The sequence below is a fragment of the Dryas octopetala genome, chromosome 9 (assembly GCF_963921425.1).
Source record: "Dryas octopetala chromosome 9, drDryOcto1.1, whole genome shotgun sequence".
In the NCBI taxonomy this organism is placed as follows: domain Eukaryota; kingdom Viridiplantae; phylum Streptophyta; class Magnoliopsida; order Rosales; family Rosaceae; genus Dryas; species Dryas octopetala.
This window is the reverse complement of record NC_141374.1, coordinates 12,179,368-12,197,012: the sequence shown is the minus strand read 5'-3', so window position 1 is coordinate 12,197,012 and position 17,645 is coordinate 12,179,368. Positions and strand designations below refer to the sequence as shown.

General features: G+C 34.5%; 1 protein-coding gene and 1 long non-coding RNA gene across 2 annotated transcripts; both read left to right on the top strand.

Annotated features, from left to right (window-relative positions):
- Positions 1 to 5,149: 5,149 nt before the first annotated feature.
- LOC147274170 (WRKY transcription factor) lies at positions 5,150 to 9,408 on the top strand. The gene is made up of 3 exons (XM_086227885.1): positions 5,150 to 5,301; positions 6,567 to 6,646; positions 6,750 to 9,408. Exon 3 carries the CDS (start codon positions 7,022 to 7,024, stop codon positions 9,047 to 9,049), a length of 2,028 nt encoding a protein of 675 aa, XP_086084011.1. The 5' UTR covers positions 5,150 to 5,301; positions 6,567 to 6,646; positions 6,750 to 7,021; the 3' UTR covers positions 9,050 to 9,408.
- Positions 9,409 to 12,998: 3,590 nt separating this feature from the next.
- Positions 12,999 to 14,391, top strand: LOC147274169 (uncharacterized). The gene is made up of 3 exons (XR_015119729.1): positions 12,999 to 13,166; positions 13,234 to 13,303; positions 14,122 to 14,391. It is a non-coding gene; the product is annotated as an uncharacterized LOC147274169 (long non-coding RNA).
- Positions 14,392 to 17,645: the final 3,254 nt, after the last annotated feature.

Sequence of the window (17,645 nt, the reverse complement as noted above, 5' to 3'; positions counted from 1 at the left end):
TCATGAAAGAAAAATCTTTCATATGAATGAGGAATGAATCGAATGATACAGGTAAGAAAGAGAGGTAAGGTTATGTTTTCAAAGGAACTTTAGAAGCTACGTTATTTTACATGTCCGACCAATCTTATAAAGGTGGTGATGGATCTTTTTGCTCTCGCATGGACCATCTGTGATTTGATCGAACGGCGCAAAACTCGATTTCTGATTCTTACGTGTCCGGATCGTGTGACAGATAAAATAAGATAAGGGAATAAATTCGGGACCTTTTTGAATGGTTAGAAAAAAAAATTGACTTTTTTGCAGCAAAAAGAAAAATAAAAAGAAAAAAGTGCGCTTTGCGCCACTCTTTCTGCGGAAGCATTTTCCCATTTTCGGGTAAATATCAAATTGGAAAATCCTACGTGGCGACCGTTCTCCTAAAACGACGTCGCTTTTCAGATATTTCCTCCGAGAAGCTGTTCCTGTCTGTCACGCGCCAGTAGAGCGCGTGCACCATAGAGTTCCCCACGCGGGAAGGTAACCGCCACAGCCGCTGAAACAAAAACCCGCTAGCGGATCCACTGATTGAGCGCGTGGGGTCCACACGAGACAAGCACAAAGAGCGGTGACGAGCCGCTGCTGCTGACACGGAAAACATGGCGTCACGGAGAGGGACGTAGGGGTTGCCAAGCCAAACCCTCTCTCTCTCTCGATTTCGCATCGCCACGCGACACGTTAATTGGAGCTTAACATAAGTCGTCAAAGCCGCATCGAAAATCCCAACTACGCTACCCCCCAAGGTCTTTTTGCCTTTTTGGCTCAATGCGGCGGTTAAAGGTTTCAATGTACTTGTGCGTTAAACTTGTACTCATTCATTCCCATCTCACCAACCCCTCTGGTTTAAATCGAACCATGGTTAATCATTACTCGCACTACCTCAATATTTAATTACTCAATTTTATTTTCATTCACCCCACCATTTATTAATACAAACTGTGAAACCATTTTTTATAGTGCTTTAAGGGTAAGAACACAGCCAAGTTTGTATGGTTCATGAGTCATGACAAAAAAGCATGGTCCCTTTCAAATATGATACTTAAAACTGCTTTAAATTTATTATAAACTTTCATGGTGAGAAACACAATCATGGTATATGATTTAATGGTATTTTTTCCTTTAATATTATGAGAAATTTCAAATTCGAATCCCCTCCTTATAATTAATTTTAAAATTAAAAACTCTAATATTTGCATGTTTTCTTTTGACTTTTCAACATTTGTCTATATAATATATTTACAAGTAGTATTTGTTTACTTCTTGTAAATTCATTGGATACGATAAAAACGGAACAAATAATTATATTTTAGTACATATGTAAGAGGATGAAAATGGAGATTATATGTGAGTTATTTACACTTATGCTTCTAAGATTTATTGTCTTTTCACATATACTTCCAGAGATTTAAAAAATTACACATAAATTCCCTGAAATTTCAAAATTGTTTCAAATAACCTTCTGTAAGAAAAAATAATAAATAAACAAAGAAAAAAATATTGTATTGAAGTTGGACCTTATACCTTGAGTAATCTTAATAGGCCATTTCATCTCCTTAGCATGTCTTTTTGCATATTTTATCATCATTTTTCATCTGCATGGGTTATGAGTAACAATTTTTAAATCTCAAGGAATGTATATGTAATTTTTTAAACATCAAGAGTGTATGTAAAAAGACGAAAAACCTCAAAGAGTATAAGTGTAAATAACTCAATTATATATAAATATTTTTTTTTATTTTAAAAAATCATAACTTATAGTACGTGTGAATCTATAAGATCAAAGGTTCATATGTTTCAACTATATGTTTTGTTTGTACTACAAGAATTGAATCTAGGGTCTATACATTTTTTTCTTGAAAATAAGGTCGATCCCTCGATCTATACTTTTTTTTTTTTTTTTCACTCTAATCACCTTTATTTAATTTACATCAATAGCTGCTTGTAATTAGTGAATAGTTAATCATACATCAATAAAAAAAATAAATCATTTTTTGGTTCTATGTGAGATGAGAACATAAAGCTTTCCTATACAATAATAGTTATTAAGATGAGAACACAAAGCGTTCAACTTTCTAACATGTTCTGTCATATCACTTCTGTATTGAGCTCCACAAAGTTTTAATTCCTTTGTTTGACTTCCATTCACTAATCATAAACGCCTGTGATGTACTGTGCAACTAAGATCCAATTGCATAGCAGTATAGCACTTTGATGAATATGAAAATATGGGTGGAAGAAATTCTTAAAATATTGCAAATGACTCTTTACACATACCAAATTCCGTACATTTGCATGCCGTGAACACGATCATTTCACACATCATTCCACTAGATATGCATGAAACATACGTATGGTAATTCAAGTAATTAATAACGACAAAGAGTTTCCATCTCTTTACATATTTTGTTCTTACCTATATATAATAATACACTTATTGTCAAAATTAGGTTGCTTTGGTGTCTATTGATTGGCTAGAGGGTTCATAAATCTAATAGTAGAGCACTTTATTTTTTGCATTCACGGTGAACTTTTACCCTTTAAATTTCTTGTTCTTTTGAAATTGAATATAATAAGAAGAGTTCGTTATCAATAAGCCATAGCATATAACTTTTTTTAGTCATAAACTCTAATTTTTAATTTATTTATTTTTAAGCCACAAAATATAATTTGAAGTCACAAAAATTTCTTTTAAGCCACAATAAAAAAAATCAAGTATAAAGCATTTAATACTATTCAAACTCAAGCATACCATTAAGGTATTCAAGCATACCCAAGTTTTAGTTTTTTTTTTTTTTTAAATTCTTTTAAGAGTTTAGGGTTTATGGTATAGTTCTTAGAATTTAGAGCTAAAGCCCTAAAATCCTTATTATGAAGTCATAAAACCCAAATTATAAATGCTTAAACCTTAAAACAATATTACATTATTCAGTAAAGTGTAATTATACGAAATTATAAAGTGTAACTCTATAAGAGTTACATTCTGCATTATAACAAAATAAAGTGTAACTCTTTACATAATACATCATAACAAAAGAAAATATAACTTTGTGAGGGTTACATACGGCGCCATTAAAAAAAAAAATAGTTTTAAATCATTCTTTGTGGCTTAAACATAAATAAATATTTTACATAGATTTATGAGTGAAACTTATTATCTTTTGTGGCTTTTTTCTAATTTACTTTAATAAGAACGATAATGAAATTACCCCGAACATGGCTTTTAATTTATTTTATAATATGATACATATATTTAATTTATTTTAGTTAATTAGTGTCATTGTGTGAATGTTCATTGGAGTTGCATATCTTATTTAGGGGAGCATGAAGTATTGTGCAAAGAGGTGGTTTTGTTTTCTATTATGTAGTTTTTACTTAGGTAGTTAAATAGATGTAAATTTCACTATCGATTTAATTATTATTATTCTAAAAAGTCTATTTTTTTTTTCTTTAGACTATAAAATCTCATGATTGGTCATACAATTCCTTAGCATTTTGGTCATAATATCAATATACATAAGGGTTTTTAACAAATTGCTCACCCGGACTATAATCCGATTTGCAAGTCACTACTTAAATAAAAGATTGAAGCAATTTGTCACTTGAATTAAAAAAATGGAGACTTAGAGTCCAGTTTATTTTATGAGACTTTCTTAGACTAAGACCGGTAGTAATTTAATATTTTTAATTAAGTCATTTTATTTAATTTTTTTTACGGCTTTATATTAGGTTTTAACTCCAAGATTTTGGGCTCCGCCCAAAATCTCGGAGTTAAAACATAACATACAGCCTCTACAAAGCCCAATCTACACTCTATGAGAGAAAATACCCTTAAAAAATGGGAATGACTTTATTATAAATTAAAAGAATTTTCTTATAAATTAAAAGGACTTTATTATAAATTTAAAAAATTTCTTATAAATTATTATGAATTGAAAAGATTTTCTTATAAATTTTAAAACACTCTCAGTCTGTATTTGTAAAAACTATTTTTCAAAAGGACTTAAGCCTAATTATTTTTTAAAAAAATTTTGCAATCTACCCAACTTTGTCCAAGTCCATCAATTGTTATGTTAAAAAAAAAGTATTTTAGTCTTTTCAGATTAATTTATTATTATTAAATACACAAATAATAAATAATTAAATAAAAAAAAGACACCACCCTTCTCTCCCCCCAGCCCCCATCGCGAGCCCTACCACCCAGCCACCAAACCAGCGTCGACGACCCACTTCCCTTCTCCCAGCTTTGACCCACCCCTTCCCACCCATCCAACCTCACCTGAGCATCCTCTCCCACCCATCCAGCCCCATCTCCGGGGATGGAGAGAGAGAGAGAGAGAATGGAAGGGGAATAGGGGGTGATGGCCGGCCGGTGCAGAGGGTGGGAGTTGCATTTTTTTTTTTCTAAAAAAAATTTATTTGTGTATACTAAGTAAAGTTTTAGGTATAGAAAAAATATTTAAGGGCATGAATAGTACAACTCTTAAATATATTTGATGCGGATTCAAAAACATTAAAATATCTTTTAAAATTTACTTAAAAAAACTAAAATACCCTTGTTTTTAATAGAAAAATTGATGGATTTGGAAGAAAAATGGGTAGATTGCAAATTTTTTTTTTAAAATTTAGGTGACTGATTGTTTCAATCTTTTATTTATATGGTGACTTACAAATCAAAATTTGGGGTATAATTCGGGTGGATGATTTGTTAAAAAGCCTATACATAATATATGCATATAATATTTAGATGACACTTTTTTTCTATTATAATTTATTATACAATTGTCCTTACCACTTAAACTAATTCCACAAAACTTATTGTTGTCACTTTAAAATCAAATTTTTACATTTATGATGGACGAGAGTGTAAGTGTAAGAAATATATTTGGAGTGGCAAGATATTTATTTTATTTTCTATTTTCAGAAAGAAGAGTAAAAAAGGAAAGAAAAAAATATTTTGATAAGGCAATTAGGCAAGTACTGCGAAAAAGGGCAACCGTTGATTACCATGATTATGTCTCTGACAGGTAACCCTGGTTATAGTTTTACACAACCCCACAGTCCCGTTTTTCCACGTGCCTCAACCTTTTCTTATTTACACGCGCACCCTCCTCTTCGCTTCGTCATTTCCGCATCTATCTCTCTCTCTCTTCCTCTCTCTTTCTCTCTCGCCGACTCATCCACTCTCCTGCCGGCGCCTCAAGCCCTAAACCCTAACAATCTTCTCCCCCACACAACGAACCAATCAAATCCAAATCGAAACCAAAGGTAATTCCTGCAACTCTTTTGTCGCTAATTCTCGAATCGTATTGTTATGGCGACGCTTCAACTCTGTTATCAAACTCTTTCTCGGTTCTTTTTCGTTCCAGTTTCTTGTAATTCAGCTCTGTTTAACGAAAAGATTCGAACTTTGCTTCTCTTTGGTATCGATTTTTGTTGAAAGAGTTAATTTTGGATATTAAATTAAGCAGCTGTTTGGCTAAGTGAGCTAAAGTTTCCGGGTTTCGGAATGAAAAGCGTTATGAATTGTATTTTCTTGGCAGCCAAACAGAGCATAGCATAGCTTGCGTTATGTTGATTTAGTTTCTTTCTTCCCTGTTTTATTTTTATTGTCATATCTGAATGGATTGCTTATTCTAGATTTGTTCTAAGTTTTACATTTTTGTAACAAATCTGTTGACAAAGTACAATTGTTTTTAGAACTCCTTATCGTGTGCATTTTCTTTTACGTTTTTTGGAGGTTTTCATCTTTGTTGTTCCCATTTCTTTCTTTATCTCCTACTTTTCAATTTGTTTTTGCTAATTTTATTCTATTATGGTTGAATTTATGGACAAATGGTGCTGAATTCGATGTGATAAATATTCTGATATGTATAATGTTGTATATCTGTTATTTTATTTCTTTTGATGTTTTCAACTGCTAGCATGTTGATTATCAAAAAGAAGTTTATTTTTGGTTTTAGAATGAAATAGATTATGGTTCACATCAATTTGATTATGTTTTAACTGAGTTAGCGGTCGAACCAGGCTGTTGACTGGAGTGTTTTGTATTCACTATTCAGTGTACCCGAGTAATGATAAGGATATGAATTAAGAGTCTGAATTCTTCCGATGATTTGTTCTGTTATGGTGTTTTACTTGTTTTTCATTCAGTGAGCATTTGTGTTACTAGAAATTCAAATCCCTTTTGATTTCCATACCCAGAATCTGTTAATTTATTTATATGCACCCCCAATATTTTTTAAACTGTTCACTCGAGAAGAAAAAGGTTGGGAGTTTTGAAGGCCAATTTCTATAGTTTTTTGGAAGGCGAAAGTCCCTAAATTGGTCATTTATTATATTGCTTAGTCTGGCCAATGATCGAATCTATTTGTTTTTTTGTTGTCTTTGAGCTGTCTTATCAGAATTGTGTTTTAGGAAACAATGATTTTCTTTCCTCTTTTATTTTTTTCATTAAATTTTCTTGTCTGTCTACCAACTGTGCAAATATACTGCATTCTGTTCTTATGATTATCTGTTTTGTTTCTTCCTAGATATCTGGGCGCTGGTTTCTTTCACTGCTTATCATGATCTTCTTGCTTCTTATTTGGGAGTAGATCGAATGGTTTTCCAGGTTGTTCCTCTTTTCCCAATATTTTTGAAGCATGTTCCTTGTGTTTTCTTGGTGTATGCATGATAATTGCTCACTCTAATGATCTATTTTTTTCTTGAAGCAGGATGATTGATTGCCATTATGATGCTGTAAAGATATCAAGTCTTCTAAACTTCATCTACTGCTGCAACTGATCGGTGAAATTGTTTAAATTTCCTTTTAGGAAATGGATCGGCGTGATACATCCGGATTTGTTAGTGGGGGTGCGATGTACTTTTTCAGAGACATCTAACCCTAATGTTGTAGATAAATTTATTTAGCCAGATTTCAGGCAGACATTTCTGTTGCAATTTGATTAGGTCTGTGTATAATATTATTCCATTTAGCTGTTACTTAATGGACAATAGGTTGGAGAACTTGGGTTTTGCTGAAAATTTTTCTTCAAATGCATTCAAGATCTTGGGAAATTCAATGCAAGTTGAGGGAGCTGGAGGTGATTATTGCACAGATACTACCTTACGGCTCAATTCCCCTGGTTCTTCAATGACTTACATGTCAAGCTCGAAAGGAATGAAACGGAAGTGGAGTTTGATTGATGGATCGTTGACCCAGCATGTTGGCTCTTCACTGTCTCTTGGGCTTGGCCGTTCAACAAGTTCCTCAGACAGCAAGGGAAGCTCAGCTACTGCTTGCACTACAATGTCTTCAGCCAAAGAAACGGATGAGGAGTCCTCGAGGGATCTTGAATTGGTCTTTGCTTTGCATCTTGGAAATGAGAAGGTACCCAGCCCAAAGAAACCTGCTAATTCAAACCTGAACACACTGGAACTGCAGCCCAAGGTTGACTTGGAGTTGAGTCTCTTAACTGGGCTCTCTGAATCTGAAATCACTTGTGCCAATCCAAGTCCCACTTCAGTTTTTTCAGGCATGGAGGTGCCTCTGGTGGCTGATGGGGCCCAAAAGGCAGATGAATATTCAACTTCATGCCATTGGAAGCGACGGATTGCCGTGCAACCATTGCAGACTTCATTCATCCCATGGGCTAGCTACCTTTCCAAAAAGGTTCCAGCAAAGATTGATTCTATGCCAGTTGTTCCAGAGCCCTCATCAAGCATATTAACCACACCAAATAGCTCGGTCACCTGTACTTCTTCTGGGATAACACAGAAGCAACAGTCACAGCATCGCAGCACTAATTCAAAGACGTGTCAGGTTGAGGGATGTGGAAAGGGTGCTAGAGGTGCTTCTGGCCATTGCATATCTCATGGTGGTGGTAGGAGGTGTCAGAGACCTGGCTGCCACAAGGGTGCTGAGGGCCGGACAGTGTATTGCAAGGCCCACGGTGGTGGCCGCCGCTGTGAATTCCTTGGGTGCACAAAGAGTGCAGAAGGACGCACTGATTTTTGTATTGCTCATGGTGGTGGTCGGAGGTGCAGTCATGAGGGTTGCACTCGAGCTGCCAGAGGGAAATCAGGATTGTGTATCCGCCATGGTGGAGGCAAGAGATGTCAAAGAGAAAATTGCACAAAGAGTGCAGAAGGCCTCTCAGGCCTTTGCATCTCACATGGAGGTGGTCGTCGATGCCAAGCTGTAGGATGCACAAAAGGGGCACAAGGGAGCACAATGTTTTGCAAGGCTCATGGTGGGGGAAAAAGGTGCACTGCTCCAGGTTGCACCAAGGGAGCTGAAGGGAGTACGCCCTATTGCAAGGGCCATGGTGGAGGGAAAAGGTGTGCATACCAAGGTGGTGGGCATTGTACAAAGAGTGTGCATGGTGGTACCAACTTTTGTGTGGCACATGGGGGTGGTAAGCGATGTGCCATGCCTGAGTGCACAAAGAGTGCAAGGGGACGGACTGACTACTGCGTCCGACATGGTGGGGGAAAGAGGTGCAAGTTTGAAGGGTGTGGCAAGAGTGCACAAGGCAGCACTGACTTCTGTAAGGCACATGGTGGAGGAAAGAGATGCTCTTGGGGCCATCCTGGATCAGTTTATGGTGGCCAAGCTGCTGGTCCTTGTAACTCATTTGCAAGGGGGAAGACAGGCCTTTGTGCGCTCCATAGTGGTCTGGTTCAGGATAAGAGGGTTCATGGGGGTGTTACTTTGGGTCCTATGGTTCAAGAACCTATACTTGGGAAGCCGGAGAAGATGAAAGACGTCCTCATTGCCGACGAAATGAATGTTGATGTGATAAATATTGGGACTTCAGCAAGCAGAACTTGTTCTGATTTGAAACAAGGTGGCCATTTCTCAGTTGGGCTAGGAGGCCAGTTTTCAGTCCCCGTCCTTGTTCCAGAGGGCAGGGTGCATGGAGGAAGTCTGATGGCCATGCTAGCAGGCAGTTCAGATGCCAACACAAACAGCATTGGAGGTGAATCATCTGGGCCAATGAAATCTTACATGATGCCTCAGAACTGGATGTAAGGCCATATCTATCACCTTGTTATTTGATTCGGTCTCAGTAGTTGGCTGAGTTTCTCTGAAAGTCAGCATGTCTGTGTCCTTTCTTCCTTTAGTTATTCTAGTGCTTTGATATATATAGAAGTTGTTCTCATTCATTGGTTCTAATGGAGAGAACCCCTTTAGTGTAACAGTTTGGTGGTATATCAAGTTAAGGTAGGGCATAATAGTTAGGCAATTTGAGTCTGGTCCTTTGGTGTTCTTTGCTGTAAATATTTTATAAATGTCCGTCCAGCAGTTTGTTGTGAATACAGGTGATAACCTGTAAGGTCGGTCAGTTTGTCAGACATTCTGGTGCAATAAAGCCTTTATTACTGAGATCATATATGCTTTTGCAGTTTGGTTGTTTAGTTTACTTGCATTCATTTACTTATTTTAAGACACTGACTGAGTGACTGATCCTGCTACTTTTTTGAGGCAATCTGAAAATGGGTGTGTCAATGCTTAATTTTGGGTTGTATCTTTCTTGATGAAGGTACTGTGATTTTAACAAAATCCAGTGGACAAAATAACCCTTCTAGGACCACAAGTAATAAACACTTTACAGCCTATTAATTAGTTGGGTACAAAGGTTGTACCAGACAGCATTACATTCGCTAGCTCAACAATCAACATCGCTGGCCATTTCATTCAATGGCCCTTCTGCTACTCGCACGAGTAAGGTCTGCAATTGCACGATTCACGGGGTAAAGGGAGTCATGCTCACATGTCCAAACAAAAGGTGAATTGAGTCTTTTTTTTTTGGGTGTTTTCTTATTTTTTCTTGGTACAATGGGTGTTTTCTTATTTTATAGGTTGATAAGTTTGGTTTAGGAATAAGCGATTTTAGCCTTTTTAAGTTTTTAGTTTATTAGAAATGTATGGTGATTTGACTAACAAACAATAGCCGATACAAACACGATATGATATGACTAATAAACAGATTGAATTAGTGTATAATCTGGCATGATAAATTAAACAAAACAAGTTAAAAGTTGACTAGTACTCGATATAAATTTGAGATGAATATGATGCGACCACCCTTGTTATTCACATGGGCCAGCAGAATCCAGCATAAATAGCAACTGAGAGAACTTGTCTTACAGTAGTTGACAGTGATTTGTAATGTTCAATGCGACCACCCTTGTTATTAACATTAATCACTTCAAGTTGTCATCTGTTGAATATCCCACACTAAGTAGTAAGTTTAGTAAGTAATATGAAACAAGATAGTGAGAGTAAAATGAACCACGACATAAATAATTGAGCAAATTATAATTTACTCACCTAAAATTTGAGGTGTTTTGACAACTTGTATTATAGTTTTAATTTTTTCAATTTAGTACCTAATATTTTGATTTATTTACAATTCATTACTGTCATATATTATATGAATTTTAGAAGGTCGTTCAAAAACTAAAAATTTATATCAAACTGCTGAAGTTCTTCTTATGGAGTAGTCTGGGAGGTCATTCAACCTTACAAGTCAACAAAATGTGGGACCCGTAACTTCCACGTCATTAATTAACATTTAATTAGATAGTCAGACAAACAATAATAGTTAATTGTAAGTAAATCAAAATGTTAAATATTAAATTGAAAAAATTGAAACAATAGGGTGTAAATTGTAATTTACTCTAAATAATTAAACTGAAACTTCATTCCAACCCAAAAGCATTCAATAACACCTATTTTTTTAGTTTTCTTTCAAAATAAATAATAATTTCCTTTCTCCAATTCTCCTCTGTCCTTATCATTTGAGCTGGGGGAATATGTGGTCACACAGGAACCCCTCGTGCCTTTACACCCCCGGAAAACTGTAGAATATATTATTTTTCAAAATTTGGAATTTACTTTCAGATTTTTTGTAACAACCCTTTTTTTTAGGTGTTAACAATAGTACTAACAATTTATATTAAAGTTAAATTGTAATATTAATTGAAATTCTTAAAATAATTATTTATTTGTCACTAGATAATGATCACCAAATTTATCTAAACAAAACTAATCAATTTTGTTAAACTTTCTGATTGATCAAGTGGTACATGTGGTGTCAGGAAGGGCTTAGAGTCCAAATATTTCTTTCTAACAATTAATAGGATAACAGAGTTTGTGTGGTGAGGAAGTCTCTAAGTTGATTAATCATCATTTCTTTTGGGAATCTCATCATATTACGTTTCCCTTATTTATAACCCTTTAGTAACAGTAGTTTGAGACCAAAAAAAAAATAATGGAAAGGAAAGCTGAACGGGAAGGAGAAGAGAGAAGCTGTAAGTTCTGCTTCTCCTCTTACTTCTTCTCTTACAGAAATTTTCTCTCTTTAAACCTTGAAAAGAACCTCTACTCCAATAATACAAGTCAAATTAACTAAAATAAAACTATTCGGAAGAGATCACAAGGACCCCTATGTTTTTGTTTCTTTACTCACTCTCTTTATGAGAAATTTAGAAAAATAACCTCTTCTTTTTTAACTAAGAGAAGACATTTAACCTACTTTTTCAAACTCTTAGAAATCTAACCCAAATTGAGAAGAAAAAGACTCAAATGCCCTTAAATCAAAAACTCTCCAAAAACCAATCCTTTTCACATTCTCTCCTCCCTCAAATCAAAGTCTTCATTTCTCAGTTCTCACGTTCTGTCCCCCTTCCTCACTGCAGATCTCTTTCTCACATACAGTATAAAGATTAACATTCTTCTGTAATTTGAAACCAAAGATTAATTTAGTTCTTACCTCAGCTTTTGTCTTTATCTTTTTATGAGTAGAAAGTTGGGTTACTTTTAATTATTTGTTTCTTGTAATTGAAGCACTTACCGGTAAAGGTAGGGGATTTCAATTACTCTAATGGGTCTATGAATATAGTATCAACTATATAAATTTTCTTTGTGAAGAGATCACCTATGTTTTAGACCGTACTCTTGTTTTATCTCTATACTTAGATATATATATATTTTTGGACTGGATTGATTCTTCAACCATTTATTAGCAAAAACTATCATACAAAAAAAAAAAAAAAAATATATATATATATATATATATACACACCGTGCGCTTCAGGTAAGGAAGCCCGCACCTTTTCAAAACTTGCGAACACGCAGTCTTGGGCGTTGGATGAATTTTAAATAGATCTAACGGTTTTAAAACTAAAAGAGCATCTATCACTTAGAATACCCGAAACAGAAACAGGTCATCAATAATTAGGGGTGTGTTGATCGGAAATAGGGTATTCTAATTCCAATTCAAAAAATTTGGGAATGAAATTTCTATTCCAATTTCCATTCCAAAAAATTAGAATTTCAACATCTCATTCTAATTTGGAATAACATCTCATTCTAATTTGGAATTTTTCAGATTTCTCAAAATTTTCAGATTTTTTCGGAATATCACATTTTTGGAACTTTCGGATAAAAATTCAAAATTTTCAGATAAAAAATCGGAATCTTCACGTTACTTTTTGTTATTAGTAAAAAGTTAAAAACAAACAAAAAAAATTAGTAATTACACTTACAAAAAATGTGGGTGTTTTTGTTAGCATTTATGTTATTATGATACACATTATTTATAATATACATATATTTATATTAATAGGTATTAGTTATTTTTTTTAAATATATATGTATGTGTATGTTTGAAACAAATAACAAATTAATGAAACATACAGTAAAAAACTAAATAAATAATATAATATTAATATAAATACAAAATAAATTGGCATAATTTCGAAAATATCGAATCGGAATGCCTTTGGAAAATTTCGGATCGAAATTTGAATTGGATCGGAATTTACAGATACATTCCAATTCCAATCCAATTTTTTTCTGAATTTTTGGAATTTGGCATTTTCGGATTTCGGATTTGATTCAGACGTTCCAAAATTGAAAATTTTCAGATTGAAATCGACTGGATTCAGATTTTCCAATCCAAATCACACCCCTATCAATAACCCATTACCAACCCATCACCCTTTTGCAACCCACATACGACATACCCAGAGTGCGAGAACGATGTTCTCTTTTCCATCTCCTTCAAACTCCATGGCAGCTTGCATCGAATACCTGCGTATCAGTGTAAAAGGAACCCAGATATATTCTTGAATCATAAAAGGTACTGACCTCTATTTATTATTTTCGATTTGACTATTTATTGGTTTTTAATTCTTCTAAATATTTAGGGATTTCTGAGTTACAATCACAAAAATCGAAGCTTTTTTAGCAACCTCTCACATCATCGCCCTCTCTCAGGTATGGGTTCTCACTTTTTTGGCTTCCAATCTTTAATTTAAAGCTCTAGGGCTCATCTCTGTAATTCTTTTTTTTTTTTTGGGTCAACATCTATGTAATTCTTTTTTTTTTTGGTCAACATCTATGTGATTCTTTAATCTCACTTTTTTCATGAAGTAAAAGTTTTTGCTATATAGTGTACATGTGAGTGTGAAAAGAATTGGGCTGCTTTAGATGTGCTATTTTTTTTAGTCAACATCTCTGTAATTCTTTAATCTCACTTTTTTATGAAGTAAAGGTTTTGCTATATATTTTACATGTGTGTGTGAAAAGAATTGTGCTGCTTTAGATGTGTGATTTTTTTGGGTCAACATCTCTGTAATTCTTTAATCTCACTTTTTTTGGTCAACATCTTTGTAACATGCATCTCTGTAATTGATGAAGAGCATCAAAGGAACTGACAAGCTCCAGATCGATAGTCTTGCAATGTTGTTTATCCATTTTAATTGGTTCTGTATTGTATTGTAAGATTGGCTCAACTCGATTATATGGAAAGCTGACACTTGTTTTCATTATTGGTACTTGAATGGTTGTTTCTTCTTTGGTTGTTGAGAAAATGGAGTTAGAAAAAGAAGATTGGAGAGCATGAGATTTGATATTGCTAAATGAATTTTTGTTTTGTTATGAAAACTTGATTTTTTTCACTTTCTTTAAAAAATTGACTAAATTTTCTGAGGTCTGGATGAATTGATTTTGATGTGGCTTGCTTTGTTTAGTTTATGCAAATTTTATTGTAGATATTATAGGAAAATGGAGGTTTACTTTGTTGGTTTTTGTAGACTTTCTTGACGAATCTTCACTGTCCGACATAGTTTGGAGTCATAGATTTGGAGTCACAGATTTGGACACTGGAATGGAGAAACTCATATCTACTTAATTCCCATCAAGCACAAAGAAGCCAACACTTGCTCTTTTGTAGTTTTTTCTTGTGGTCTAAAGCTCTTTTGTAGTTACTGATTAGCACAATTACTCATTTGTATATGAATTGTACAATCTTGACAGTGATATGTACGTGGAACCTGAATTGAATACAATTGTTGTCATATAATGCAGAAAGAGGTTCTTTTCCTTAAATGCGGTTTTTCCTTTCCAATGTTCATGACTAAGTATTGCTCTTTTGTTAGAAAATCAAAATCACATATCCATTCATGAAATCTACTGAGCAACATATTCAAGATCACATACTAACTCTATAAATTAAAAAGCACACACTTTAATACAATCAAATTCATATACCAACTCTATAAATCATGAATCTATCACAAAATCAAAATCACATACCAATTGGTTTTAACTGAACTAACGCCAAATGATCTTGGCGCTACAACTTTCTTTACAATATCATTTGGTTCTAGTCTAAACTAACATAACTTTCTTTACATACAAAAACCAAAACACAAATGGCTGATTGATGCTAGCACATCCTAATGGGTTTGGACCAAACAAAATATCATTTGCTGAGGATTAAGAAGCCGCCTCCTAAAGTTCATTCTACAAAAAAGAATGAAGAGAAAAAGTAAGTTATTTTAATTTAGAAATTAAGAATTTTAACAGCAAATTGCTATGGCCATATATGCATAGACATTAATTACCTGTGGATGAACAACCGTCATCATCCAAATTAGTAAAAGTTGGATTCACATTGCTATCAATTGAAGGAGATCTACATGAGCACAAAAAACAAATTACATATAGAAATTAGTATTCAATAAGTAGACAATAAAAGCACAATTCATAAATAAAATAAAATAAAAACGTTCTTACCGATTAAGAAGCTTTGGACAATTTTTTTTGTCATGTGGCTGTCCAATTTTGCCACAACCATGACAACGCCTACCTTTTTATGTTGCTTTCCTTTTTGCTATCTCTTTTGCTCTCTTTAATCTCTTTCCACACCCTTTTGCTCTAACTGGAGCAGGTGCATTAAATCTATGTTCAAGAGTACAATTTTTTTTCTAAGTCACTACTGCACTTCCACCACGAGTACCAACCATTGGTTGAACTTTCTCAAATAAAGTATCTAAAGCATCTATAAATTCTTTGCTTGCCTCTTCACTTACCATGACCTTATTAATCACATGTGTAGCATATTGGAGCAATCTAGCCCTCCTCAAAAGTAAAGCTTTGTTATCTGTTATCTCAGCACCATCAGAATCTAGCACAACTTCAAATTTTGCTGATTTAGTCCATCTGTTTAAAATATATTGATTAGACAAAAAGTCAACATCTTGGATTTTAATCAAATATGCCAAAATATGTCTACATGGGATTCCATCACGTACTCTTAAATTGTTTGCAACTGCATGATGCAAAATCCAAGCTTTTTCATAATTAATTTCTCGCACCTTAGATTTCCCATTATTTTTTTTTTGAACCTTATACATGCAGTGGGTGGCATTATCACTTAAAAATTCCAACTTATAATTGAAACTCTCACACAACTCGTCTCGGAATAACCAAAATTTGAACGTGTATACACATCAGCCATTTGCTTTTCCATATCGTAAGGCAACTTCAATTTCGGTTTCTCATTGAAGTCAACATGATCTGCTCTTAATTTCTCATGGTGTTGGTGTAGGATTTCCCTATTAAACTGAATCATAAACTCCACTAATGAACAATTCTTGGAAACATACTTTTTATAAAATGAATGTGAACTTTCTGCTCGTTGGCTACTTGACATACCAGTTGAGAAAACATGATTCATATATGCTGACACCCATGTTAAGCAGATTTCAAACATTGAATGCAGCCACCGGTTATTCTTCAACCCATTTTGATTCAAACTCATCCTTGCTATTTGAATTCCATATGCAATTTTGAAAGACATGAAAGTAATCTGTATATTTAAGGGTATCTAACTTCTCAGAAAATTTATTCAAAATGTGCCACCTACAAAACCTGTGAAATGTTTGTGGGAGTGCTTCAGCAATAGTTTTGGTGATTGCTGGATCTTGGTCAGTAATGATCATTTTGGGGGCATTGTTTGGCATATCACTTAAAAATTGCTTGAATAACCAAACAAAAGAATCTGTGCTCTCGTTATTTAATAATGCACAAGCAAAAATTATTGTATGTCCATGATTATTAACCCCCATCAATAGTGCAAAAACATTCCATATCGATTTGTGTTATACCTAAAGCAAAGATAACTACATTACCATAAAATTTGTAAGAACATCTAGAAGTAGCATCAGCCCAAAAGCATCGTGTAATCCTTTTTTCATCATCTGACTCTATTTTGAAAATGAAAGAAGAATTTTTATCTTATTCTAACTCAAAATGTGCAAACAATATGTCAGCATTTTGCCCCTTAATCTCATTACGACAATCTCTTTTGTAGTTATAGAGATATTGTTTTGTACATACTACATTTTCTAGTCTTCCTGCATGTCTCCAAGAAAATCAAATTGTCGATGTCTTGGCACATTTAAAACACAAACCTAAAACACAAATCTAAACCCAGTGAGGCAGTGAGGCAGTGACCCAATGACCCATCCTCATTCCTCTTGAAACCTCCTCACAATCACAGTCTCTCGCGCCGCCCTCTCTCTCTCTCTCTCTCTCTCTCTCTCTCGCCTCTCGCCTCTCATCTCTGTCGCCGCTTCGCACGGTCGCATCGTCGCAGGCTTCGCAACTGAACTTTGCCAATTTTCACCCTCACATCATGATTGGAGAAGATAACAAATTGAGAATGCATATTTTTTTATTTAGTTGAAATTACATTTATTGAAATCGAGATGTTTTTCAAGTTCATATCTCAAGTTCAAAAACTTAAAAATACATACCTCAATTTTCATTTTGTGTCAAATTCATACCTCCATTAAGTTTTTTGTCAATGAGAATGCTATCTGCTGACATGGCGAATGTATTTTCATCTTTTCACCACATGTAAAAAGAAATTTAATATTTTAAAAAGTTAAAACTCTTTACATCTTCCTTAAATAGAAAAAATTGTTCTTCCTCCTTTCCCTTCCCCACCCGAGCAACCCCCAACCCAGCCCCTCCCTGCCCCCACCCCCTCGATCTGTAGACAACAAGTAGCAACCTCACCCACCTACCCATAAGCATTCAGGCCACTATGCCACCATTGACCCATAAAACCTTACTCACTCAACCCCTTAATTTCTCAAACAAACCAAAACTTTGAACCCAAACTTTAATACCCAAAAAAGTTTTGTTCACGTTGAGACAAGAGATCGAGACTGATCGATTTCAAGGGAGGTCTTCCCCCAAAAACCTGGCCAGCTCATCATCATCCCAGCCTAAATCCAAATCCAAATCCAAATCCACCCTATCACCA

What these genes read in the sequence shown, in the direction of transcription:
- LOC147274170 (XM_086227885.1), top strand. Translation starts at nt 7,022, where the DNA reads ATGGACAATAGGTTGGAGAACTTGGGTTTTGCTGAAAATTTTTCTTCA.